General features: G+C 45.4%; 8 protein-coding genes across 8 annotated transcripts; 4 read left to right on the forward strand and 4 right to left on the reverse strand.

Annotated features, from left to right (window-relative positions):
• Positions 1-2,770: 2,770 nt before the first annotated feature.
• On the forward strand, positions 2,771-3,277 carry FOMMEDRAFT_150865 (uncharacterized protein; the record flags this gene model as incomplete). The annotated part of the gene is made up of 1 exon (XM_007262057.1): positions 2,771-3,277. The coding sequence occupies one exon, from the start codon at positions 2,771-2,773 to the stop codon at positions 3,275-3,277; it is 507 nt and encodes a 168-aa protein (XP_007262119.1).
• A 445-nt stretch (positions 3,278-3,722) lies between these two features.
• Positions 3,723-5,462, reverse strand: FOMMEDRAFT_131083 (CoA-transferase family III; the record flags this gene model as incomplete). The annotated part of the gene is made up of 7 exons (XM_007262058.1): positions 3,723-4,344; positions 4,396-4,478; positions 4,534-4,790; positions 4,851-4,909; positions 4,970-5,131; positions 5,197-5,236; positions 5,441-5,462. 7 exons carry the CDS (start codon positions 5,460-5,462, stop codon positions 3,723-3,725), a joined length of 1,245 nt encoding a protein of 414 aa, XP_007262120.1.
• Positions 5,463-5,900: 438 nt separating this feature from the next.
• On the reverse strand, positions 5,901-7,208 carry FOMMEDRAFT_131084 (uncharacterized protein; the record flags this gene model as incomplete). The annotated part of the gene is made up of 5 exons (XM_007262059.1): positions 5,901-6,553; positions 6,601-6,708; positions 6,775-6,837; positions 6,891-7,092; positions 7,158-7,208. The coding sequence occupies 5 exons, from the start codon at positions 7,206-7,208 to the stop codon at positions 5,901-5,903; spliced, it is 1,077 nt and encodes a 358-aa protein (XP_007262121.1).
• Positions 7,209-8,035: 827 nt separating this feature from the next.
• Positions 8,036-9,316, forward strand: FOMMEDRAFT_150867 (uncharacterized protein; the record flags this gene model as incomplete). The annotated part of the gene is made up of 4 exons (XM_007262060.1): positions 8,036-8,106; positions 8,157-8,371; positions 8,423-9,154; positions 9,198-9,316. The coding sequence occupies 4 exons, from the start codon at positions 8,036-8,038 to the stop codon at positions 9,314-9,316; spliced, it is 1,137 nt and encodes a 378-aa protein (XP_007262122.1).
• A 1,065-nt stretch (positions 9,317-10,381) lies between these two features.
• On the forward strand, positions 10,382-15,509 carry FOMMEDRAFT_116634 (IkappaB kinase complex, IKAP component). The gene is made up of 19 exons (XM_007262061.1): positions 10,382-10,606; positions 10,656-10,796; positions 10,844-11,528; positions 11,589-11,777; positions 11,827-11,919; positions 11,970-12,440; positions 12,494-12,965; positions 13,018-13,176; positions 13,238-13,404; positions 13,459-13,592; positions 13,651-13,774; positions 13,834-13,931; positions 13,990-14,053; positions 14,118-14,255; positions 14,310-14,434; positions 14,484-14,646; positions 14,702-14,828; positions 14,888-15,015; positions 15,081-15,509. Exons 1-19 carry the CDS (start codon positions 10,448-10,450, stop codon positions 15,377-15,379), a joined length of 3,936 nt encoding a protein of 1,311 aa, XP_007262123.1. The 5' UTR covers positions 10,382-10,447; the 3' UTR covers positions 15,380-15,509.
• A 731-nt stretch (positions 15,510-16,240) lies between these two features.
• FOMMEDRAFT_16640 (uncharacterized protein) lies at positions 16,241-18,584 on the forward strand. The gene is made up of 14 exons (XM_007262062.1): positions 16,241-16,629; positions 16,686-16,698; positions 16,757-16,819; positions 16,873-17,021; positions 17,078-17,108; positions 17,205-17,285; positions 17,338-17,447; positions 17,514-17,558; positions 17,615-17,642; positions 17,703-17,852; positions 17,911-17,962; positions 18,013-18,038; positions 18,108-18,119; positions 18,185-18,584. Exons 5-14 carry the CDS (start codon positions 17,095-17,097, stop codon positions 18,501-18,503), a joined length of 837 nt encoding a protein of 278 aa, XP_007262124.1. The 5' UTR covers positions 16,241-16,629; positions 16,686-16,698; positions 16,757-16,819; positions 16,873-17,021; positions 17,078-17,094; the 3' UTR covers positions 18,504-18,584.
• A 386-nt stretch (positions 18,585-18,970) lies between these two features.
• On the reverse strand, positions 18,971-20,191 carry FOMMEDRAFT_138145 (putative cyclase; the record flags this gene model as incomplete). The annotated part of the gene is made up of 3 exons (XM_007262063.1): positions 20,024-20,191; positions 19,081-19,962; positions 18,971-19,017 (listed from the first exon to the last, which is right to left on the reverse strand). The coding sequence occupies exons 2-3, from the start codon at positions 19,691-19,693 to the stop codon at positions 18,971-18,973; spliced, it is 660 nt and encodes a 219-aa protein (XP_007262125.1). The 5' UTR covers positions 19,694-19,962; positions 20,024-20,191.
• Positions 20,192-20,521: 330 nt separating this feature from the next.
• Positions 20,522-25,414, reverse strand: FOMMEDRAFT_138146 (T-complex protein 1). Its single transcript, XM_007262064.1, has 8 exons — positions 25,336-25,414; positions 25,188-25,278; positions 24,986-25,122; positions 24,780-24,924; positions 24,326-24,729; positions 21,192-24,260; positions 20,686-21,140; positions 20,522-20,619 (listed from the first exon to the last, which is right to left on the reverse strand). Exons 1-6 carry the CDS (start codon positions 25,390-25,392, stop codon positions 23,430-23,432), a joined length of 1,665 nt encoding a protein of 554 aa, XP_007262126.1. The 5' UTR covers positions 25,393-25,414; the 3' UTR covers positions 20,522-20,619; positions 20,686-21,140; positions 21,192-23,429.
• Between the last annotated feature and the right edge of the window lie 747 nt (positions 25,415-26,161).

Consider the following 26,161-nt stretch of genomic DNA (forward strand, 5'->3'; position numbering starts at 1 on the left):
TGAGTGTAGAGAGGTTGGGGGAAAATGCTCAATTTTAGCAAACTTAAATATGTATTATACTTATATGTATATTCTGTATCCTAGTTAGAATTCAATATGTAAATTAATAATCAAGCTATATTCTTCATTTAGACTAGTTTATAGTATTGTATAATCAGTTTTAGGGCTAGGAAAACTCATATACATGAAATATAGGGAAAACTCACATATTGTGTTGTATCTTGCTCAATTTTTGCTCATTTTACTTTATTTTTTCTGGAATATGAAAGATACTTCAAAAGTATAATTTTTACAACTTAGATCATGTAATTTGGTTAAGTATTAGTTGAGTTATAGTAGATTTTGTATTTGAGTGTACTTAGTGTGACGAAAATCACGAATCGCGCGTGTGACAATATTTATGAAAACGACAGTAAAATTTATTTTCAGATTCATTTATTACTTTACATAGATTGTGTATGAATTTTTTGAGGTTAGAGACTTACAATTGTGTTTAGAAATTGTTAAATTATAGCAAATAAGGGTGGTGACAGACACTTTTGGTAAGGGGGTGTATTTTTTACTGCATCACGCTTGTTAAAAGGAAAGCAGTATCTGATACGTGACGCCGAACAAGGCAACGTCACACTGTACAGTTTTGCTCAATGTCATCAAGGCTAGGGATGTAACGATATACCTTCTTGTAAGCCATCATGCACAATCAATGAATATCGAATGCTGAGACGTTGTTCGATTTCCTACGTCTCTTATCATTCGATCAGGAGATGACTTAGAATTTGGCATGCATCTCTTACATTTTCTGTGATGTTATACTGTACTTAATAACGCCATTGCTCAGGCAATGCTGATCAGATAGAGGGTTTGCAATTTCTGCCATCTTTCCCTAATTTCACGCCGAAAATTGGTGTACGCTCGGAGGCTTTAGGAGATAAAAAGATATCTACACATACGTGACACGAGTCTTCCATCCGGTGCTCCACGTATAACCAAGCCCATGTCATAGTGCCCCATTTGGAGGACTGCATCCTTGCAAGGCATGGTGGGCACCTACCTGTTCGTCGCCCATCCGTCTCTCATTACTCGTACCTTCACTTAGTAATGTAGAAATCTTCTACGGATTACTCGAAAACTACGAGGTACAGCCTTATGTATAGTTGCCGTGGTCCGGTTCTGGACCGGTCCACCCCTCCTTTACCTGGACTGTAACCCGGACCTCTTCATACGGTCCGGGTAAAGGAGGGACCTGGACCCGAACCTTTGTGGACCACTGTTGGACCGGACCTGAGGTCCAGTCCAGGTCCGGTCCAGGTATGACCTGGACCAGTAGAACTTATACTTACAGTCGACTCAAGAGTGCGTCCCACATGTGAGTAGAGGAGTTCAAGCATCCTACAACAAACAGTGTCTATTCTTTTTTTTGTAATATGTAGCTAGTGCTTTATACTAGACTATTTACAAAGAGAATGATAATGAGTTTTAAGAATTTCAATTGCTTCAAAAGTTCTAAGTCTCTTTTTTCTGCAGCAATAGCCTCCTTGTACTTGGAGGACAGAGCATTTCGACAAAGGTTACAGCATGAGCGGCTATCAGCAGTACTACCAGCAGAAGCACTCTTCTGTGCTTCCTGCAGGTCAGGTGGTAGTGAAACGATGTCATCACTTGGAGAATGCAGCCATTCCCTCTCTGAAGCGTCCTTGAGAGTACTGTCTGCACAGAGAGCAGGTCTTTCTGGGTACATAAGTGCAAGAAGAAAGCTTATGCAAAAAGAGTGCAAATTGTAGTTCAACCCAGTCCAAATATGTAAATTGTAATGCTACAGTACATTTTCCCACAGCTTCATAGCTAATTCTACTGTATTTTAATACTTATTTCTACTACTTTATGTATGTATCAAGTGAGGAGTGAACACCCTGAATTATATGTCAACTCAACTGGGTGTTCTTGTATTAAAATAGAAACATGGGTCCTGGGTCCAGTCCTCAGTCCTTAAGGTCCAGTCTGGTCCAGGAAAATACAGCATTTCCTGGACCTGGAACTGAACCTGTTCTGGACCTGATTGGACCGGACCTATTGTGACCCGGACCTCAGGTTCGGTCCTAGGGTCAACCTGGGTCCATTAGGTCCAGGACCAAACATCAGCAACTATAGCCTTATGTAGTGCTCCACACTGTAGCATAATTTACAGATACGCCTGCAGTGTATATGCTTACGCACCGTATTGTAAGAGAAAATTTTAGCTGAAAATACGGGTGTATATTTACACGCGTATGCATATACCATAAGTAAAAAATTTCCGTATATGCCGTATACGAGTATACGGTATTACTAAGCATATTCTCTAATTAAATACTAAGTTTGAGTTTCTAAACCTCATTTACTTTACTTATTTATATACCAAATCATTTTAATACTATATAACAACCTTGTTTAACTTAAAAAGTACTAGTATGAGTACTGCAGTTAGTATGGTTACTATGGTACATCACATGACGGTTTAGAGCTGTCATGTGATATTAACTCACAATGCTCAACTGTCTTATTTCTGTGTGTAAACAGTACTACAATACATTTTCTTAGCTCAGTAATATCAAGCATTTGTTTTGAAAGATGATAGTGTACTTTTATGAGCTATTTTAATGTAAAGTATCTTGTTATATTTGGCACAGCGTATACGCCGTATACACTGTATACGGTACGTCTACAACTACGGAAGTAGTGTATTGTATATGGGTCCTGCTGACCCAGTTTACGCCCGTAATTATACGCGCGTATGCGTATACGTGGGAAATTTTACGCGCGTAAGCGTATACGCTACGCGCGGAGCACTAGCCTTATGTTGGCCTTCACAATACCTTCGTATGTTTCTTACAAGCTGGTGACATCGCAGGTGCATAGTGTCAATGTTTTCATCGCACACTTCCATCCTGCATTCCGTGTCATCTTAGGAAGTGCGGGATTTGTTACACTGACAAGTAGAATTATGCTCATCCAGGGCGTGGCAGCTACTGTGGGTCATGATGAGATGGTGGAGGAGGCTTCTGAGTTTCATTATCTCCCAAGTTCGAATTTTTCCTTTGAAAACCCCAGATACAGCATATCTTCCATCTGGCGAGAATGCGACAGATGGGATACTGGCAAATGTCCACAAAGGGATTTCCCTGCATGTGTGCCAATCACAGTATCCCAGAGTCGTATTGTTTGTCGCCAGATGCGGAATGCAATGCATCTCCCACTTGGTGAGAATGCAACTGGGGTAACATTGCTTTTATATTCGTGAAGGGGTTTCCTGGCATGTGTATTTGTTATAGCAACTCAGAGTCGAATTGTGTTGTCTTCAGACCCGGACGCAATGTGACTCCCGTCTGATGAGAACACAAGTGTTTCGACTGGGCCGGTCTATAGGCTTGTATGCACGTTACACTATCTCGTCGTGAGAAGTACTTAATACACCATTAAAGTTTCGTAGCAATACTACATAGCCCTCCGAGTCTTTATTATATTTGATGAACCAATTTATACCGTCTACATAATTCATCTTACCGTGATCCAACGGATAGAATAAACCTAAGCTCGGGGGCCCATTGCTGTTTTTCGATGTTCCATTTACGTTGCAGTTCAAATGTAGACATTCGAGTCGATATCATCACATCACAGGCCTTAAATAGTGCATTGTGCGGCTAGCTAACCTTGACTTCATTTTATTACACTTTGCCTTCGTGAGCCTACCCAATGACACCGCGAACCCTCAGACCAGACATGTCGGATTGTGAGAGCCCAAGAATGCCTCCGAGAACCTCTTCATTATGCTGTCCAAGGTCTGGACCAGCCCATCTTGTCGGCATGTCGCATTCTAAGCGAGGAGTCACCCGATTGACGTCCAGTTCCCATCCTGCATCATCGACAGTGGCCTCTCCCTTTGTGTTACGGAACGGAACATGAATGCGCTCAATCATCCCGCGTTCGCGAATGTGTTCATTTTCCATAATTTCTTTCACGTTCAAAACCCGGCCCACGGGCACGTTCGCGTCGTTCATGATCTTGACGATTTCTTCGGATGTGCGCTGGCGGGTCCATTCAGAAATCGCCCCGTCCAGTTCGGCTTGACGGGGGACACGTTTGTGATTACCCGCATAGTCCGGCCCAATGAGGTCTGGTCTTCCGATGGCGTTCATAAAACGCTCGTAGATGGACTCGCCGTTGGCACCGATGAGGATGTATGAGAAAGGAACAGAGGTCGGGTATGCATTCGTTGGGACGATACCCGTGATACAGGAGCCAGATGGTCCGCGAATTACACCTTTGCGCGAGTATTCTGGGATAATTCCTTCCGTCATGTTCAAGATGCTTAGCATATAGTCAGTAGTCAAACGAGCTGTGCGCTAATTTTGAACCCACCTCTCCATAATACTGACATCAACAGTTTGGCCTCCGATCTTGCCATTTGATTTACGTTTTCCTCTGGATAACAAAGCAAGAACCTGATTTTAGATTTTAGCATGTGCAAGCTCTTCTCTAAGCTTGATATTTACTCACCGCGCCAAATGCGGCGTGTAACCCAGTTATCGAGTCTCCAAAGCTGATGTTCGGACGTACTGAAGGGCCAGCAAGCATACCATGTTCATCCGGAAACCCGTTGATATAACGGAAGCCTGCTTCGCCTTCGCACACCGAAGCGTAGCCTGGGCGTTGTGCCCACGGGCCGGTCTGGCCATATCCGCTGACGCGAGTGAAGATAAGGTCGGGATTGTGAGGGTGGATGTCGGATGGTCCGAGACCCCATTTCTCCAGAGCTGGATTCGAATTATGTGGTTAAACGACGTTTCAATGAAGAGGTGTGAAACGAGACTTACTTCCAGGCCTGAAGTTCTCCAAAAGGATGTCGCTTTTGATCGCAAGTTCCTTAACTAGTCTGGACACTCATTAGCATATTTCATTAGCCATGTGTACAAACAGAAAACTACATGCATACTTCTTGCCTTCATCCTTCCGCATATCAATAGTCACACTCTTCTTATTTCTCGAGATACTCCTGAACCATATACTAACTCCATCCATGTCTAACTCTCGCCAAACGCGTACGGGGTCTCCTGTCGTCGGCGGCTCGACTTTGATCACTTCAGCACCGAAATGACTAATCAGCGTTTATTATGAGCGTCGATAACTAAGTATAATGTATGGGAAGTGGGCGGCACGCACGCGAGTAGTTGTCCGGCGAAAGGTCCAGCGACGAGCTGACCTAGCTCCAGGACTCTGATCCCGGATAGTGGCAGTTCAGACAGAGATTGAGCATTGCTATCTTGTCTTGAATGACTTTCTCAGCTCAGAAACGTATGTATGTGAGCGATCGTATAAAGGCACCTTAAGAGAGGACTTGAGCTGAACGTCCGATGAATGCCTGTTCGCGCACGAAAGCATCCTTGCACCGTAGCGATGCGCGCACCAGCTTGCCAGATGGAAATCATGAAAGTCGTCGGCAAGTCGTCTGGGTGGGATATATTGTGCTAAACGAGAATCCCATAGTCATTGTTCTGGAAGAGAGAAGACTGTTACTCGTGATTATCTTATCTTTAGAAATCTAATCTAATCAGCACAAGTATTTTCTACTAGTACAAGGAAGAAATATTGGAGATTGACTTTTTAGTCTTTTTTTGCAACTATGTCCTTAGTAAAAATAAGGGGAAAGCAGATGTACACTGGAAAACAGCGGAAAAAGAATTCCTTTGAAAGCATATGATCAGAAAGCAGGATAGAGATAAAAGGGAAAGGAACCACAGACAAAGAAATGAGAATGAAGAGGGTTAGGGTGTAAGAGATGAAAGCCGTACAATCCGCACAAATCACAATTACTCGGAGTAGTTGGCAGGCAGAAAGAGATGACAATGCAACAAAAGGAACACAGTTTAAAATTCAAATACCGGGATTGTAGGCAGTGGAAAAGGAGGGAATACATAAATTGGTTTATCCGAAGTGGAACTCAGTTTAGCCTCGTCCTCAACAATATTCCATTGGGTAGCCAAGGATTCAGTCAGCCTGTCAACGGTCTCATCCAAGCTCATCCCAGGCTTGAGCCCGAGCGCGATGGAAACGTCCCGACGCACCAGTTGTGCCCGAACGGCACGGTGGTCGTAGCCCTCATCGTAATCCTCATCGATGACACGCACCGGCATTGCAGGAGTTTCTGCTGGCGTGCATAACTGAGTACTCGAAGTCGATGGTGTTGAGAAGCTTCCATCGGTCTTCGAGGTGGGCGAGTTTGATTCGCATGAACGATCAAACTCTTCTTCTCCGTCGCAGTTCATATATTCGCCAATCGTAGCTTGCGATTGTGACGTTTCGTTCTTGTTCTTTGATCGCAACTCTTTCATCATGGACAGCAAAATGTCGTAGCGTTGCTGCAATGAGCTATAATCACGGCGCAACGCATCATTCTCGGCTTTGAGAGCCGAGCAGCGACATTGTGTATCCCACTCCACGGCCATAGCGGACCTCGCATCTGCCAATGTGTCGCCAGAGCCGGCGATCGAGGAAGCTATTGCCCTTTCAAGGGATTCGACTGTGGATGGTGAGGAAGAGATCAGAAATTTAGAAGAACAGACATACTGTGTGGCATTTCGGAGAAGTCAGATATGTCTGGTTTGCCCATAGTTTTGCCGAATGGAGAAGACGGCGCATCTTGCAACTGCGATGTAACAGGAAACTTGTCGATACCTGACATGTACGAGGTCGGTAATGAGCTGGGCGAATGTTTAAGGCATAAGCCCGTTGTGTACTCACTCATAGCTGCGGCTAGAGGAAGTCTAGCATGCGGCTTGGTTTTTCTGACCGGGTTCTTGGGGTCTGTAACGAGTTATAAGGACAAATTATGGACAGTAGTTACTGAATGCCCATACAGCAAAAGTCGGGGAGTCCTTCGACGTCACCATCCGAAGGTACGTTTAAACCACTGCTTCGGCGCCGTGAAGCGGAGACTGTCCGACGTTTCTGCAATTTGTGCGTCTCAGCACCGGGTATAAGCACTGGAGCGCGTTTCTTTACGGGTGTGGAGGTAACGGAAATGTCTGTAGCATGACGGTCAAAATGAACCACCTTACGCTGTAGTAAACAATTGTGTGGTTAGCATTGCACCAAGAGCACACGGTGGATGAATTCCAATCCACCTGGTAAGGCCCTGGAATCCTCGACTTCTCACCGCGAATAGCGCCAGGCATGTTGGACTAAGTATAAGAGTAAGTATAAGAGGCACAAAGGGATTGGGTAGGATGTATTTAGGATTAGAGAGGAAGGGGAGGTGACTATCGGAGGTCAAGTTAGAAAGACGCAAGACACGCGAGAATTCCCGCTCTGGACGTGGCTCAAATCAAGTCACGCTCACGTTTCTCGCGATTGACTCACCTAGATTATACGTAATAATTTCCCGTGAGGCTACGCTGAGTTACAAGCATTTGGACTGGAGTGCACCGCAGGCCACAGTTGATTGCCTTTTGCGGCGGAGTCAAGGAGTTCGAGAATACGACAATCGATAAGTGTCGTAAAATTGCAATCACAAATGCCCTGTAGATGGAAAGGCCATCGGTCTTGTGTTGTTAAAAGGGTCAAAGGGTCGAGGAAGTTACCTTTTGACGGGAGCCTCTCGCTTGCACAGCCGTCCCATCCCACTCTCCATCAATCAGATAGCGTATATTATTTCCAAATTAGGCAATTGTGCGACCTCTTATTGTTCGTATTGTCCAGGAGAAAGGTTGAACTGGAAAGGCCCTAGCATTTTAGGAACATGCTTGAATGAGCCACGAAACACGCTGCAGTGCAAGCTTTTGTGTTTGTTCTGATAAGAAACAGCCAACTTTTTACTTTCGTTTTTTTTTCCTTCCGTAACCAGTCTTCCTCGCTCGACGCGAAGAGTTCTTGAACATAAAGCCGACAACAGGGTCTGGGACTCCTTATTGCTTTCAGGTAAACGCTTCTTTGTCGTAAGTATTTCATGTATAATCGAAGCGGTATAGAACTAACCTTCTGGGAAAACGCCTCAAGATAAATCATGCCGTCAACAAGGGCAGCCCGGACTCGTCGCTCAAAGCCTACATACGACGAAGGCCACGTATATGATCGGTATGCATCTAGTTTGAGTCAATGACAGTGCTTGACTGTAGCTCGTTCAGCTCAATGCAAGAGTCTTCACTTTGCCTACACGTTCCACGGTCAAATGTCGAAAGGTCGATCCGCGCTGACGCAGAAAGGACACCCTCTGGGACTCCAATACTACTTCCTCCCATCGAAATATCAACTTCAAGAAACACCAGCTTACATATCACAACGAGAAAGAAAACTTTCGGAGAAGTGCAAGTCTCTAGGGAAACCAATCCCAGGTACTCGAGTAGGTAGTTATTTCTTCAATCCTGACCTCACGGGTTCAACTTTGGGACAGGAAAAATCCGTAAGGCAAGAGATACCGCGATCCCTTATCCGAAGAATGAAAGTCAGGATAGTAAAACCTTGCGATGTCGTGCATCAGAGCAACCAGTGATTGACCGAGGATGTTTACGAGAAACCGTCGAAATGGAGGACGAAAAATTGCAGGCTTCAACCGTGGAGTTCGTCCAATACCTAAGTTCGGATAACACGAAGGAACTGTCTATTGCTCAAGCACGAATTGACGAATACCTGCATCAGCTGACGGAAGAGCGCAAATTCATGTTGGCAGAACTGAGCAGGGTGAAGGACACTGTCATGGAGCTCGGGCTTGAGTTGGGAGAAGTCAGACGATATCTCAGTTGCATGCCTCCTAGGTACCGGCGACGTGACGATCCACGAGGGAAGCCGTTTAAGGACTGGAGGCGCGATCCTTCCACGAAGGAGCATCTACCAGGGCGAATCGACACCGAACTCGCAAATCAATGGGCGGAAGAACTGAACAGAGCTACCGTTCCAATTAAACTGGAGAGTGGGACTCCTGCCTTTCGTTGCGCGGAAGGTAGCAGATACGAAAACGGCGAGGTTGTACGGATTTTCAAGGACGAATATCTACCAGATCCCCCAGTGTGGGATGATGATCATACGACCGTCAGAGCGGAAGAGCCGAGATTAGGAATAAAACGAGTACATGAGGAAGACACGGACGAAACTGACGAAAACGTGCCGCCGACGAAACGTCAACGACGTGAGCAAGGCTACTTTTCTGTGGTCCTCAATGATCGCAAAAGTACGAGAAACTTCGAAACCGGTAGTCATGCTCGGATATGACAGATGGGCCGCATCTGCAAGTACACGTCGCTCAGAGCGCCAGCGACACTTAACGATCGAGACTCGAGAGTACCAATGATGTCAATTGTCCATCCTACGGTGGCTCTTCGTAATAATAACCCAGACAAAGGACAATGATGGACTCGAGCAAGTACGATACTCATTAGAGTACGAGTGGAAACTCCCTAGTTTCCCACAGTGAGGATTACCACAGAGGTTTCCCACGAGGTAAACCTCACTACCACAAGGGTTGCCGGAAATTGGTCTGTGGAAAACTCAAATGTATTAGTCATACATAATATTATGTCAGTAGATAAATTAAGAAAAAATGCCTCAACCTGACAAAAAGCAAGGAAAATAGATAGTTTGAGAGTGCATATACTCTATGTCTGTCATTTTATTAGGTTAACATCTCCTATTTTGCTTGACATTCTTTCAGATACTCCTTCATTTGAAGGAGTACACTCTGATAAAACTGGAGAGGTACAAGTGATAGATATGGACAATATTTCCAGTACCTCTTCAGACAATTTACAAATTTTGAACAATAATAAAGCCTGTTCAATATAATCAATTGTCTCTTTCTTTTTATTTCTCTTAGATATATCTATTTATTATGTATGTTTCAACACTGGTAGACTATAAAACACAATAAAATTGCTCTCAGCAGTATAACCAATGTCTGAAATTAATATTGTACCTAAATTTTCAGCTCAATAGAGGTAAACAACACAAAATTCTTTAAAATTTCCTTTTTGGGACATTATAATGATATTACTAATATGCTGACTAAGTGTTGTCCACGCGAGGTTTACCACGCCTCCAGAGCCCCAGCAAAATGACCTGTGGAAAACTAGTTTCCCACATGCTCTCGGGAGTTTCCACTCGTACTCTAATACTCATGGTAATTGTTATTACATAATCTATGAAGAGAACGAGACAGTCATGATCACGTGAGCTAATTTTTGTACGTACGTGTGCCGACTCATCTTGGCTCTTGAGCCTCGACTATAAGCCTGCGCATACATCATACTCAGGTTGAATATCCTTGTTTCTTATGCTATATCAGCTTTGAATCTGCGTTTCTGATAAAGCTTTCTCTCTTCTGTGCTGTACATTTGGATATCGGAAGAAAACCCGGGCGCAGAAAGTCAAGAGCAGATAAACGCGAACGAATTTAAACGAGTTTCTTCCTAAGCTTAATTGGATCATGAGGAGCCTTTCTATTGCATCTACGCATTTCTGGGACGTACCTTCCTCAAATGTTAGCTCTTCGGGCTTCGACGTTGAACATAACTGCGCATATGTCCTATCCGAGAAAGAGGATGAAGCAGAGATCCTTCGGATTGAGCATTCAACTTCTGTAGAGGTTAGTTTTGCGCGTGTTGCATGAAATGGCATTACAATGGAAGTATTAGGATATCCCAGTTCCGATTGCCAGTTTCCCTCTCAATGGAAGAGTGGTATCCGCTAGATACTTGAACGAAGCACAATCTCTAGCGATCATAACTAAAGGAGGGGACATTGGATTGTTATCTGTTGAGGAAGAGTCAAACAACGTGAGTGAAGATAAGTATCTTGTCGGTCATTAACTAAAAGATAGTAGTTTGAAGTTATTGGTTCTATCGAAGCAGGAATTAGTACAGCTGGCTGGTGTCCTGACGAATCAATCGTAGTTGTCGTGACTGGTGACGAAAAGGTGTTGGTTATGACAACTAATTTCGATGTCCTCCTTGAGCAACCACTTCACTCAGACGACCCGGGAGAGGCTCAGCAGGTCAATGTCGGTTGGGGCTCTAAACAGACGCAGTTTCACGGTTCGCTCGGAAAGGCCGCGGCACAAGCTACTCCTGTTTCGCTTGCAAATATAGGTAGTAGCCCGGATGACGATGGTCTCTCGCGTGTATCATGGCGCGGAGACGGTGCCTTCTTCGTCATTTCTGCGCTCCGAACGCCACCTCAGGGATCGATCGATCGAACGCGTCGTGTGCTTCGTGTATATGACCGTCAAGGAGTTTTGCAAAATGTTGCGGAACCTGTTGCTGGGCTTGAACATGTATTGGACTGGCGACCTAGCGGGAACCTCATTTCTGGAACGCAGCGTTTCGGATTTGAGGGAGGCGGTGCTGGGAGAGAAGGTCGACATGACATTGTGTTCTTCGAGCGAAACGGACTGAGACACGGAGAGTTCTCGTTAAGGGAGCAAGGAAGCTATAAAGTGCGTGAATTGATGTGGAATGCCGAATCAGACATCCTTGCTGTGTGGCTCGAACGAGACGAAGGCGACATTGGTATGTCGAAACTGCTCTGATTTACATGACTTGGCTGAATAAAATATTTTCTATTAATAGTGCAGCTTTGGACCACTAGCAATTATCATTGGTGCGCACTCTACAGTTTGGCCTTTGACGGACCTAACCTGCCTCATAGGTATCTAAAGCAGGAGATCATCGCTCCAAAAGCCGACAATGGATCCGGAACGTTTACTTCAGTCACTTGGCATCCCGAAAACGGCACGCGTCTTCTCCTCACGACACGTCGTACGTATTTCATCGCGCATATCCTTGCAGCAATTAACAAACGTGCAAGAACGAGTTCTGGAATATGTTTTCGCTTGGGAAACGTTCATCTCACGAGCACAGGTGCCAAATGACACTGGGTCGGTAGCTGTTGTCGACGGAAGTAAGTATTTCTCTGTGCACGCTGTCTGATCTCATCAGGTTCTCTTGCAGCATCTCTATTAATAACGCCCTTCCGAACTCAAAACGTCCCGCCTCCTATGGCCTCCATTACTCTAGCACTAGGCCAGCCGCGCACGCCTGTGCATGTTTCCTTCTCCCCAACAGGCGACCATCTTGCGGTCTTGAACCACGGCGGATCCGTCTCACTATGGGATCTGCGTACACGTATGGAATTTGGTCGTGGAAAGGCTCTTGACCCAGTTCTTGTGTGCATATTCGATCTAGGGTCGGAGGTTTGCCAGCCGAGGCAAATATGTCTTCAAGAGAATCCTGCTGCACCGAAGACGTTCCGGATCTCTGTCCTAGCATGTGAATCTATTGCGGACGTAGCCTTTGTAGCTGTAGTTGCGGATAAAGTTTTCCAGGGACAAAAGGAGATTGAAATGCCAGGTAAAGACGGGCGGTTGGTATATTCGACAGCTGGAATCTATTGGCAGTCGTCGGAAGGAAAAATCTTCTCCGGTAAGTAATGAAGAGATAAATATTGGGCTGTGCCATTATCTGACTTGCAATAGTTTCTACATCAGGGGAAGGTGCTGCGCTCGTAACTGAGTTTCCGAATTTCTGCTTCACCGCGGAAGCCGTGTCGCTACCCGAAAGCTCTTCTCTGTTCATTGGCCGGACAGATTCTGGAAAACTCTACTGCACGTCTCCGAACGCAAACTCCCCGTATTTCCTTGCGCCAAACAGCTCGTCCATGGCTATATCTGCTGGGTTTGTCATATACACCACGACATCGCACGAGTCTTTCTTTGCACCGCTCGAGAATCTGCATGTTATTACAAGTACTGCGGTGATGAATGGATCGTCAGACGCCTCAACTCAACCACAGTCCCAATGGGAACACCGTCGTGTCGAGCGTGGTTCGCGTATCGTTACAGCTGTGCCGAGTAATATGAGCCTTGTGCTCCAGATGCCACGAGGAAATCTGGAAACGATCAATCCGCGACCAATGGTTCTCGTTGTGGTGAAGCAGGACATTGAAACGTAAGTACCTTGATCATCTTCTGTGAAAGCATTAAACAATTGAGCTTTACAGAAAGAACTACCGGAAGGCTTTCCTGGCGTGTCGAAAGCACAGAATCGATCTGTCTATCTTGGTTGAGCATGATCCAACAGCATTCTTAGAAAACGTATCATCGTTCGTGGAACAGATCGATGATGTTGATTATTTGAACCTCTTCCTCACTGGTCTCGGGTGAGTTCTTAGGACCGATTTGTACTTTACCCTGTTCCTCATAAACGATGCAATAATCCAGGCAGACATCCCTTGATTCAATGAAAATCACCGAATATTATGATGCACTGCGTGTGGAACTCGAGTCAAGAGATCTGACCAAATACGTCAACTCGATTCTGACTGTATATGTGGTGAAGAAACCCGCAGACTACGAGGCCGCTCTATCACTGCTTTTACGAATACGGGGTATGCATCCAATAGTCCTGACTGACCATAACCCATTTTGACTGTAGTATGTAGAAATTGATTCGGAACTCGTCGAAGAAGCCGTAAAATACGTCATTTTCCTAGTCGACGCTGATAGGCTGTTCGACACGGCATTAGGAATGTACGACTTCTCTCTGGTCCTCTTGATCGCTCAGCACTCTCAGCGGGTAGCGTAACCTCATAGTCTTATGGCTAAATAGATGACTGACTATGTGGCATAATTAGGATCCTCGGGAATATTTACCATTCCTCCGCGAGCTACGTGCTCTTCCAAAATTCTACCAACGGTATAGAATAGACGACCAGTTGAAGAGGAATCCAAAAGCATTAGAGAACCTAAATCTGGCTGGTCCGTTCCATTCCGTTAGTTCCGTTTGCGTCGTCGTTATTGACTCATTGTATGACCAGGTCCGGATTATTTTGACGAGGCTATTTTGTATATCGAGAAACATAGATTGTACACCAGCGCATTTCAACTATGGAAGAACGACGTGGAGCGACATAGGGTAAGCGTTCTTAGAAATGATTTGGAATGAATATTACGACTTACGACGTTCTTCGCAGCGGATACTTGACGTATACGGTGACTATCTCTTCGAGCGTCGCGAGTTTAGGCAAGCTGCCATCGGTAAGTAGAATGGCAATCGTTAGAAATAATTAGAGTAGTCGAAATTGGACTAATTCGATGTCAGTGTTCATTGAGGCTCGGAGTTCATCAAAAGCATTGGTTGCTTATGAGCGCGCACTCCTTTGGAGGGAGGCCTTGGAGCTGGCCATTCGTGTCGGTACTGACGAAACGTCACTCAATGAGCTCGCTCATCGATTGGCTGGTAAGTGCAGGTTCCTGCTTGTAAGCACCCGGCTTAATTAATTATTAATCACAGATGAGCTCCTATCAAAAAAGAAATTCGAGGAAGCAGCTCGCCTGCTCTTGGATCACGCGAAGAATCTGAGACTCTGTATCAATGCACTTGTACAGGGGAACATGTTCTCTGAAGCGCGTCGTATCGTGAGTTGCTGGGTATCTTTGACTATCGCACGCTGACACGAGTGCTTAGGTTGCTTTACACGGCGAACAAACACTCCTAGAGGAAATCGTTCAGCCTGCTCTCCTTGACAGTCGAACGCAATTTTCGGAAGACATAGAGGAGATGCGAACTCAGTTACGGAAACAAACAGAGCGATTACGTGAATTGCGAGTCAAGAAAACGGAAGAGCCCGGTACGTTACCTAGACAGTAATACATACTTGTTTCTAACCGATTGACCTCGACTAGACGCATTTTATGGTCTCGACGATGATCCAACTCTGCACAGCGTGGACGTGATGACAGATGTTTCGATGGCTCCGACAGCCTTCACGCGATACACCGTCGCTCCAACGACGGCATCCAAAGCATCAAAGTCAGTTAACGTATTTGCTTCTCATTACGGATTTCAAATCCTTATCTCCGTTGTTACAGGCGAACTTCTCGCTCAAAGCGTAAGATGGAACGCAAAGTGGGTTCGGGCCGGAAAGGTACAATTGACGAAGAAGAGTACCTCCTCAGATCAATCGGGAAGCTCGTTGTGCGCTTCGACGAAGTCCAGAGTGCGTTATTTAAAATTAAAGTAGTGACTTCTTGATATTTACTCCGCGATGTATGCCATTTTCAGACGATGCTGCGCAGATTCTCCCGCATCTCCTACAATTTTCGCCAGAACACCGAAATGAGGCTCATAGCCTCCAATCCGAACTCTCTGTCTTTCGGGCGGAGCTTCAGGTAGTCTTAAATGAAGCTTGGCCCGCTAAAAACGGTAATGCCACGGACGGTACAGGAGAGACGAACAGTTCGAGCTGGGCGGAGCGAATGGAGGAGAAAAAGAGAGAACGGACGCGAGCTGTTGAAAGCGTTGTGAAGCCCGAAATGGGAGTAAACGATATGAGCTGGAAGGTTGATATATTACATGTATAGGTGTGTCGGTTGTAGACACCTCTGAATCCTGATACTCTGGTACTTCATTTCCCATTTGCGGAATGTGATGAGGTATGCGTTTCATTTGGCTAACTTCCGTTATTAGAAGTGCTCTCAGTTTGGACTACGCGTTCTCGGCACGTGAGCTCTCGCCTCACATGTGTCATCTTCTTATCAATCCTACTAGAGATCTTCATATATATTTTTTGACGTGGTGAAATTTACCTGGTATTCCTTTACTATTCATTAGTAGCAAGAACAACTCTCTTCAAAGTGCAGCCGAAGCTAGGAGAGCTGTGAACTCGTTATGAGCATACACGTCTCAATGTGTAATATTAGGATTTGTAAATACTCGCTGCATCTCAAATTCTCAATCTCCTCAACTTTCCCAGGTGGGAACCACGTTTGTAAATTCACGTAGTAAATATATGCGAGCCTTAATAGGATTTAATACTAAGACTATGATTCTGCGTATTTAATTAATTTCTACACTTGATAGATATCTTAGACCTCGGTGAGATGAAGGTCATCTTTCGTCAGACTTTGTTCGATGTGATCTATTTATGAGTACCCTGGAACTAGTTGCAGCTGAAATTGACAGAACAATTTAAAAAAAAGTCCGAGTTAACCAATATCACGGAACGGATATCTTTTACATTGTGGGTCAAGGTCATGACTTCCCTTTGATTCAAAGTGGTTGCTTCATATGGTAATATACACTTTTAAAGACCTTCGGTTCCGGAAACTTCCGTTCCACCTGTCGTCTTGCAGGTCAGGACTCTGCACTGGTCAACGAGCAACCTAAAGGAACCACTCAGTCATTCATGCCCACGTCAGAATGTACAGCTCTGGTCATAAACCAGAAGATCTGCGCTCGAATCTCATAAGATCAGCTTCAGCAGGAATTGACCAGAAACGGATAGCAACTACTTTCGGGTCGCTCCCCTATAAGGATCGCACTAGTACTCGGGCAGCATGTAGCCTAGATCGACAACTTCGTACAGGCATAGCGGAACTTCACCATATAGTCACCTCTACTTATAATCGTGTGCATAGCCAGATGACTCGACGGCTACTGGATAATTCATCAAAGCAAATACGGTTTCCCTCCTAGTTCGGTTTTGCATAAAGGCATAACAGCATCCTTCAGTATGATGTTCTCCGCGCTACTCCGTCCACTCTGCCCATGGGAACATGCAAGAGAGTGACTCAAAGGAAATCGAAATACTATGGTCGACAGGCCCAGAAATGTGAGTTATGTCGATCATTTCGTCGTTCGCAGACTTATAGTGTTCTTTTCTCGAAGCCTTGCCTTGAAGGTCGGTGGTATAATCTCATGTTCAAAGAAAGACATTGAAATAAGGGGTCGGATTCAAGCAAGTGACTCTGGCGTTCTTTACAGTTCACGTATATGATCATATACTCACGTTGCCATTCGAGGTTAGGCAAAGTCTTTAATCTTATACGTTGTTGAATTACTGACACGATGGTAGATCGAGTATATGTGGAAAAGAAATTTCTCCCTCGGTTCTGTTATATTCTTTATAGTCTTATCTTTTTTGCATCTGATGCAGGTAACGCATGCTAAGCTCCATTCAGAACCGATATTATTCCCCCGCATTTTTCTTCATCATAACTTTTAGTAAGTGCGTTAACTACCGGGCTATGAGAGAGGTTGACGACAATGAACTCCATTAGCAAGAATAAGCCCCTTTATGAACCCAAAGGTAAGGAGCTAGCAAATGGTAGCTTTACTTATGCTAACATTGATACAGATGTGTGTATCTAGGCTTGTGACATGCAACAAGCTAATGCTGCTTAATAGATGCGAGCATTTTGCTATATTCTTGCCCATAGCAGGAGGAATTGTCCTCACAATTGTTCCTAATATGTTGGTTGCTTTGAGGCGCGTATACTACACTTCTGCTCTTCCAGCTCGATCCAACCTGTGAACGCAGAGTCTATGCATTATACCAGAAAAACAGAGTGGTACAAATATTTTTGGCGATTTATCTTGTTTCTGAACTCGGTATCGCACTATGGATATACCTAACGCCTGGACATCATCGTAAGCCGCACCCAATCCAACGCCGCAATGCTTTTAAGATAATCACACAGATGTGTAAATCTTTAGCTCTGGAACTGCCGCCACTATACCAGAATCACAAGGTCTTGTATTGTAAGACGCCAGAATGTCAGTTTTGCATGCCTAGTTCCCTAACGGTCTTTTTCTAGTGTGCACGGAAGATACCGCAGACAGTCTGTCAGCCTTCTTAAATATTCTCTCCATAAAAGGATGTTTGCTTATTCTTTAAAATCTTAGTGGACGTTGGAGACCGTCAACATTCCAGCTCATGCAGGTTGTCTACGATGTTATTGTCCTTATCTTAGTATTCTTCAAGACTAAGTGGCCACGGGAGTCGCGTCATGGTATTTTCGATATCATTTTTAATCAAGGTGTAATATATTTCATGTTAAGTACCCTTACGTTTCACGTTCTTAGCAATTAAGTACTAACAACTTCCTTTCAGATGTGTGTTTTCAGCCAATCTTGTATGGGTGTTAATGATATTGGTCGGTCCGGTAAGCTGACTCTATAGGATTATAGATCTTGCTTACAAGAGACGTTTCAGGAGACCTTAAAATATATAGCAGCATGGTAACTCCGATTTTCATCAGTTTCTATACGGAACTCGTGAAACTGACATATTTTCTTGCCTTGATATAGTCCTACTCTTGTGTACGGTTTTGTCGATATGTTTAATCGATACTAGACTGGCCAGCTTACTATTCACGAATTTACAGCATGGCATGCACTATGGCAAACAGGATCACATTAGACCTGCGTGAATATGCTCAACGGCCTGTTATAAACTCCAGTGTTAGTCTAGACTCACACGCCGACGCGAACGGACAATATACCGGACAATATACGATACATTTTAAAACGCCCCGTACGCCTCCGCCTCCACCGCCTGATCTCGAGAGTCAGCAGTCGCGAGCGGAATCAGACAGGTCGACTATTTATAATTCAGAAGATGAATATGATTTTCAAAGGCCACTCGAACCAACAACTTTACCTTTTTTTGACAAGCCTGTTGGCAGTGGTGTGAGGGACGGGTAGAATGAGGATGTTAAAGTGTTCTTGCTATAATTATTATGTACTCATGGTCTCATATTCTTCTCTTGCTTTGACGCCTGACACAGAGGGAATACATATTTAGAATGTAAATTAGTGGTTTTGTCAAGTATTGAAAATGCAAAATTGTAACATATACCTGCCTCTAGACATTGGATTTATCAAATTGATGTATCCATAGCTTGCCAGCTGTGCCAGTAGCCGTGTCATCCATTCTCTTATTGACAGTGCTTGCTTGTGCCTTCTTATGAAACACATAAGCTAGTGATTCGAACAGAACACTGTCTTTGACGTAGGTAGTGATTTTGCAAGCCATGCAGGTAGGCCAATATAAAGTGCTACACAAATGATACACGGCTTTAGATACTCATATTACGATAAATGCCATATGGTTAAACATCGGTTCCGAGCTAATTCCAAAAACAAGCAACTTTATGTCTTGGTATTATCTGTTAATCGGGAACCCATGCGATAGCTCGAATCGGCGATCCATCACAGCCTACAACAATAATTTTGTATCAGAATCAATTTGGGCAAAACATGCATCTGTAGTTATACCCACCCGTTAATGAAAGAGGCAATAAACTAACGTGTAAACCTTCTTTGGGAAGTGACTCCAAATTCGTGAGGTTCTCCACAATCATTGCACCAGCTCCAAGGATCGTTTCGTGCACACCAAAATCGGAACCTTCGCCTTCCGTGAAGGTCTCGTCTGGATTTAGTGTATCAACACCAAGGACTCGGACACCCATGTCAAGGAGTTTTCGTGCTGCTTCCCTATCGAGGAAGGGATGGTCGAGGTAGAGTGGAGTCTTCCAGTGTTTTGGCCAATCGGTTCGGATTAGGACTATTCGATGGCCTTGGATAAGTGTGTTCGCGCCCACCTTGATGAGGTGGTCCCACGTTATGCGTTCTCGTGGTTTCCTGTCGAGTACGTCCAGTACAACCGCAGGTCCAACCAAAAGAGAAATATCAATCGCGTCAACGCTTATCCCATCCTCAAAGAAATGACATGGCGCGTCGATATGTGTCCCGCTGTGCGAGCCGAGTGACAGACCGGTAACAGCAAATCCGTCGTTCTGGACAGTGGTATGCTTATGGAAGCAGACAGATGGGTCACCTGGGTAGATCTGGGTATTCGAGTCCAGTTTGTGGGAGAGGTCGTAGATGCGCATTTTTGGTAGACTTGGATGATCGTTGATGACGAATTGGTTGACGACATTCTGCTGTCAATGTATGCTGTCACGTGCAGCAGTTCGCCCCCTCTCAGTATTTGTTGTAAGGGAACAAAAGATCCTTTAGTAGCCAATATTAATCCTTTGTCTTAAGGGACATGTCACTTCAATTCACGACAACAAGCTGTCGTACAGTCCTGTAAAAAGGCGCCAGGAAACTGTTGAATTAATAGCCTTGTATATTGCAAAACAGAACGTCTCTGAGCCATCTCGAAGTATTATCATGTTCATGAGTTTCGAAAGGTGAAAAGAGAACAATGTCGTACTTACTTGTGGCTATGAAGCAATGAGCAAAACGTAACACAGGTTTGTCATTATCGTTTCGTCTATAATTCTACGCTCTAATGGCTCTTCAACCATCGCTCGACGACACGTTCGTTCGGGCATGCACTCGAGTCTCCCTTTCTACCAGTAGTTTTGTACATATTCCGACAGCACTCGTAGAGAGCCCTGACGTAGGTGTCACATTTTTCTGGGGAGTAAGTGTTTTTGTTGAGGCACGACTGGAGGCTGCAGGCTAAGTGGCATTAGTCAAGGTAACCAAGCAAAATTAAATAGCTTAAGGAGCAGTTACCTTCATCCTGACAGGGAGGTTCTTGTTTCGAGCCTTGGGCCATGGCAGTGGACAAGTGGTGAAGTAAAGTGTTGTTTCAAATTCAAGGCAGGAGCGCATTTTGTTGAGAAGACATCACGTGGACAATCAGGTCATGTAACTTCCCTCCTTCTTTGTATGCTATCCACAAGCTGACTACTAACGACGGAAGGCAGAAACCAACCAAATGTACTCACTAACAGACCTCCCGTATGACGCTATTCGTCTAGTTGCCGCCTTTCTTCTGCCTTATGATGTTATTGCCCTGAGTAGGGTACGTAAAGGTGCCGTGTCCTGAATCCTGATGAACGATTCTGACCCGGACTATCCGATATTCCAGACTTGCCATACCTTGAACGCCCTCCAGTATGAGAGGGCGGTGTGGATGCAGGTCGCAGAGAGCGTGTCTCTCTCGCGACCTCTTCCGTTCACTGCCACGCAAGCCCTGGACGTTCCCATAGAACGACTAATCGAGGCATGCCTACGAGCCGAACGTATCGCGAAACGATGGGCAGAGCCGCAAATTCACTCCCGCAAGCAGCCTGTTAAGATCAGCTTCCCAGATAAACGCATTGTCACTTATTTCACGTTTCTTCCGGGTTCTCGCCACTTGATGGTTTACGACTTGCACAATGTTCTAAGCTGCTGGACCGCGGAGGGACAACTTCTGCAAACGTGGCGCGTCAATCATGGCGCAAAGCTGACGCGATGGAAGCCTTGCGATGAATCAGAGAGTAGCTATGACTTTAAAGGCCGGCGCGAGCAGGCTGTGGAGATAATGATCGAAATGCAACAGTACGTAGCTTCTTTCATATAAAGATAGTCGGCAGTGCTTGATACATTCAGTTCTAGGCATTCTGGCTCGACTCATTGCGAGATAATCCTACTAATATATTCTGACACGCACGCAAAGTTTGAACAAGTCAATTCTTTTAAGATCCCACGCGTCTACGAACCATTTTCGGCGATGACTCAAGACGAACTTTGTGGAAGTCTTGTTGGCATATCACACATGTCACGAGAGCGAGTTGGAATATACCTTTCGGATAAGAATACCAAAAGGGCTGTTTGCATCGATACTAGCCTAAACCTGGTTCTTGATTGCGTCCCTCAGGCGTTGCTGTCATCCACGCATATGGTCCTGTACTGGGAGACGCTGACCGCTGCACATGCTGTGACGTACGAAATGGATGTTTTACGATCAATACTTGCCAGAGAGGGAAGTGATGATGTCGAATCATCACTTCGAACACCCGTCCCTTTGACACCGTCAGACGTGCGAGTCATTCCCTTCCGTACCGTATCTGCTCCACTCGCAGGACCCAGCACATCCTCTGGAGCAATGCACATGTGTAGTAGATGCGGTAACCACATAGAAAACCCTTCACCGAGTACGGATCTGTCAAGGAACCGCGACGCATACCCTGTGATCATTCCGAAGTGGCATACATTGCGGGAAGATCTACGAAGGCATCGGACACGCTCGGTGCTTACGTTTTCTCGTCGGCCGAATGCGACGGCGGTGCCAACATCAGCTCAGGCATTGGCACTCTACATCAATGGTCACAACCACGATTTATTAAACGTGCACCAGCATTTCCATGAAGGTGGTGAGGGTGATGGGTCTGGACCTGCCGGAAATGAAGGCCAAGCACTTGCTGAGGGCAATCAAAATGGCTTTCCAGTCATCGATCCTGAAGATTTCTACTTCTCAAGATCTTCGAATCTTCCTCGGACGACTATCACGCATCACTATTTTGACTATGTGGGTGCAAGCTCTGGGTCAGGCCAGCCTGAAATAATTCGAACTGTGCTTGCCGAAGCTCCATTGCGCCGACCACAGAACCTTCGAATACCTCGACATCATCTGAATCCGTTCGTTATGGGTGATGGAGTCAATGATGAGGAGGATGAAGTGGAATTTGAGGGAGACGTAGAGCTCGAGGGCTTCGGTATCCAGCATATTGGAGGAGACGAGGAAGACGAGGAAGATGAGGAAGATGAAGAAGATGATGGTTTTGAAGATGATGGTGCTGGTGCTGTCCAACTGGAGGCTTTAGGCGTCTATGACTTCGGTGCGGAGGATGATGAAGATTTTGCGGCGGAGAATGAAGAGAATGGATTGTTCGCTCATACTAACGAGAATACTAACGGGAATGCTGACGAGAGCCACGGACACGAGCATATTGATGAACATGCGCCCGAACACGAACACGAACACGACCAGGAGCAAGGACAGCTCGAACAGAATAACGCTGCGGCCTGGGGTGACCAAGGAGCGAACTTTTACGACCAGCTCGAAGCACTCGAGAATGGTCTTGCGAACTTCGGACTAGGATTGGAGCTCGGAGAACTTCACGGCGGTGTCGACGGTATACCACTTCACATGCATATGAACGCACCTCACGCCCCAGGCCAATTTGGCGGAGTGGACATAGTTGATCTCACTGCAGATGCAGCTCAAGCGCTTGAGGAATTTGTTCAGGATCCATTTGGCGGAAGTCCTGTCATGGGCTACGGCGGACGTTGTGCGATGTGGGTGGAAGAGCACCCGAAAAAGTATAGACCGAATGGACGTGCACCCGTCCTGCGTGTTGCAACGTTCCCATCGTTTGAGCCAGTATTCAACGATACGTTGCCGAGTGAAGAAGCTGCAAAATATAGGAAGACGTTTAGTGGAGTGCCGATACACCCCGAACTTGAGGTTGCACGTGGACGAGTAGCTACGCTCCATTTACCCGGAAACGTCTCGCTAGAGAGCGCATATACGTTTGATTTGGATGATGTACGAGGAGTTGTGGGGATTGCGACCTCGTTTGGAGAGGTCTGGCTGGTAGACTTCTCTTAGGTCCGTTGATGAAATTTGTTGTCATGTACTGATCTAGACTTTTCTTTATTTTATTGGTTCTTGGACTAGCACTGCGGAACATGTGTGTTCATGTACGTTTCTTCTGTATTAAATAGACGTTTGCAGCTTGTTGTGTTTGCTTTGCTTTGATCCATCGTGTTGGAATATAATCTATCTGCACATACATCTGTCTCGAATATTTTAGTACTTCTACTAGATGGAAATAACGTCATCAACTAATCCTCATCCCAATTACCGGCTTGCTGCGGTATTTTCGGCCCACCAGCAGGTTTGCTCATAATGATGCTGTCGACAGAAAGCACGGACACAGCAGCCTCCGTGGCAAGGCGAATAGCCCAACTCTTCGCAGCGAGGGAGTCGACGATCCCAGCAGCCTGAGCATCCAAAATACCATCTTCATCCTCGGCATCAATGTTCACACCGAAAGTCGCTCCACCTTCTTGATGTCTCGCCCATAACGCACTGATGACTTCGTTCCCTTCCGCTCCACCACGAGCGTTCTCAGCCAATGTGCGTGGGATGACTTCGAGCGCGGATGCGTAGCGTTTTGCTGCATGTTGACTGAGCGAGGTGAGCGAGGAACCGTATGCCTCTACACGTCGTGCGAGTTCTAGTTCGGTTGCGCCGGCACCGGGTACGAGGCGTGGGTCACGAAGTAGGGATTTGAGAACGGAGACACCATCGTCGACTGCTCGTTCCAGATCATCCAGAGCATTCTGCGTCGCGCCGCGTAGAACAATCGTCGCTGTACGCGTTTTCTCCCCACCTCCATGTTCATCAGTTTCTTGTCGGAGTACGGTTACGCGATCTCCACCGATCTCCGTCACCTCGAACACGTCAACAAATCCAGCCTCTTCAGGCGTTGGCGGGCCCATACGAGCAAGAGGGGTTGCGTTGACGACGCGGCAGAGTCTTCGAAGGTCGAATTTGCTGAGAACTTTGAGAACGGCGATACCTAGACGGTCGAGGAAGTGCATTGCGAGTTCGCCGACGGTTGACCCTGCGATGATGACCTTGACACCGGAGTCTGCGATCTCTTTGAAGACCTATAGAGGAGTTAAATAAAGTGAGAATTAAGATTAGGACATAAAAAAGGGAAATTTATACAGACCTTTTCCATGTGTTTCTCTTCCCCACTCGTGAAGTTCAGCATCTCCTCCGCATTGTGCAATAACACTGTCCCTTTCGTCTCCGTCTGTGCGATATCGAGCCCAGATGTGAATACCGCGACTTTCCCTTTCGTCACGCGTTTGATAGAACCTTCTGGTTCACGATTGAACACCATCCCGCGTACGACTTTGCTGCCCACTAAACTGCCTCCCATGATTTTTACAACACGTACGTTGTCAACGTTGAAGTTTTTCGGGTTCTGCGGCATCACGACAAGCGCAGCTTCCGCAACCAGGGATGCCAGGGTATCTTCTGAGCCATACTGTTTTGAAGCAATTGCAGGCTTGAGAGCGTTTGTAAGTGCGGCGTGTGTTAATGGTGAGGGTAAGGAAGAAGTGGATAAGGCTATGACGCATTGAGAACAAAACTGACTGGAGCTGTGTAAAAGTACATACTTTCAAGTTCTTCAAGAGCCTTCTTTCCTGCAAGCTCATATCCCACTGTCACTTCACTTGGATGCAACCCCATGACTAACAGATGTTCTGCTACTTTTAGTAGTTCACCGGCGAGAATTAAGACGAGGTTGGTTGCGTCACCCATCTGTACGATTAGTGCGGGCGTCAGTAGGTCCATGATCGAATTATAGTAACTACATGCGGACCTCCGTCTCCTGTGCTTCAGATGCCATAACGAGAAGCTTAGCAGCGGGGTGAACGACCTCGATTTCTCGGATGATTGTCGCAGCATCGGATGTGACGAATAATTTGCCCAAATGGTTGACGATGAGTTTATTCCGGCCTATCCAACGTTAAAGAATATCGTTAATATAAGATATGTATTTGTAAAAGATAGAGTTAACGTGCCATTAGGACCAAAACTCGTCCGTACGAGATCAGAAAGCTCAGCGACGGCTTGGATGTTACGCAGCACTGCGTCTTCTAACCCTTGAAGGTGCTATTGAACCTTTTTGTTAGATTGACCAGCTTGATCACAGAAAGTGCATAATCCCACCTTATACCCTTCCTTGAATAGCTGTACATTGTTTGCTTTTGGTACTTTTAATGACATTTCTCCTACGTCGTCGCAGTCGTGATTAGTACAGTGCAAGTTTTGAAGCGCGTAGACGACCTAGCGAAGGTTCGCATGATTTCCAAGTTCGGACGATCGACACTCATGACATAATTGATGACTAACGTCGGAACGTTGGAATGACTGAAAAGTTGAAATCTCTTCTAGAGTACGAGTGGAAACTGGCCAGTTTGCCACACTGAAATTATCCACGTGGGTTACTGTTGAGAGGGAGAACTTAAGGGGGGCACGCATAGACAAGGGGTGAGGTGACGATTGACTGCTCAGTGTCTCTTGTCCTTATATTGTATGTATTCTAACTGAGACATTATGAAGTCATTGTCTCGTGGTTTGTCCGTTGATGAACTAATCATCTCATAATACTCCCCTTCAAACTCTTACTAGTCTGAGTAAACTGGTAAGATGTTTGACTTGTGGTACATGTAGCACTTTAGTTAATATATCTGCTTGTTGATTGTTTGTCTGTATGTATTTCACATTTATGTACTCTAACTCAATGTAGCATTTAATAAAATCTTTCTTATGATCTAAATGCTTTGTTTGTTCCAAATATTTGAGTTTGTCCAATGTAACTGTTTGTATAACAGCATTGTTATTGCAAAAGATATTAATTGGTGCATCAGAGACCTGTAGAATCTCTTCAGCTAAATGTGTAAGTGTGATTGCTTCCTGTGTTCCTCTTGCAAGAGCTATTAATTCAGCTTCATACATTGAATTTGCCACCAGTGTTGTCTTTTACTTGTACCAC

This window comes from Fomitiporia mediterranea (assembly GCF_000271605.1).
Source record: "Fomitiporia mediterranea MF3/22 unplaced genomic scaffold FOMMEscaffold_1, whole genome shotgun sequence".
Lineage (NCBI taxonomy): Eukaryota > Fungi > Basidiomycota > Agaricomycetes > Hymenochaetales > Hymenochaetaceae > Fomitiporia > Fomitiporia mediterranea.

Excerpts from the sequence above, each read along its gene's own strand:
- FOMMEDRAFT_16640 (XM_007262062.1), top strand. Across the intron at positions 17,559-17,614 it reads GAATCACAAGGTCTTGTATT|TGTGCACGGAAGATACCGCA; the intron begins GTAAGACGCCAG and ends GTCTTTTTCTAG. Across the intron at positions 17,853-17,910 it reads CAAGGTGTAATATATTTCAT|ATGTGTGTTTTCAGCCAATC; the intron begins GTTAAGTACCCT and ends ACTTCCTTTCAG.
- FOMMEDRAFT_116634 (XM_007262061.1), top strand. The coding sequence starts at position 10,448 with ATGAGGAGCCTTTCTATTGCATCTACGCATTTCTGGGACGTACCTTCC. Across the intron at positions 10,607-10,655 it reads AGCATTCAACTTCTGTAGAG|GATATCCCAGTTCCGATTGC; the intron begins GTTAGTTTTGCG and ends TGGAAGTATTAG. Across the intron at positions 11,529-11,588 it reads ACGAGACGAAGGCGACATTG|TGCAGCTTTGGACCACTAGC; the intron begins GTATGTCGAAAC and ends TTCTATTAATAG.
- FOMMEDRAFT_138146 (XM_007262064.1), bottom strand. The coding sequence starts at position 25,392 with ATGTCATTAAAAGTACCAAAAGCAAACAATGTACAGCTATTCAAGGAA. Across the intron at positions 24,925-24,985 it reads CTGAAGCACAGGAGACGGAG|ATGGGTGACGCAACCAACCT; the intron begins GTCCGCATGTAG and ends CTAATCGTACAG. Across the intron at positions 24,730-24,779 it reads GGCTCTTGAAGAACTTGAAA|CCTTATCCACTTCTTCCTTA; the intron begins GTATGTACTTTT and ends AATGCGTCATAG.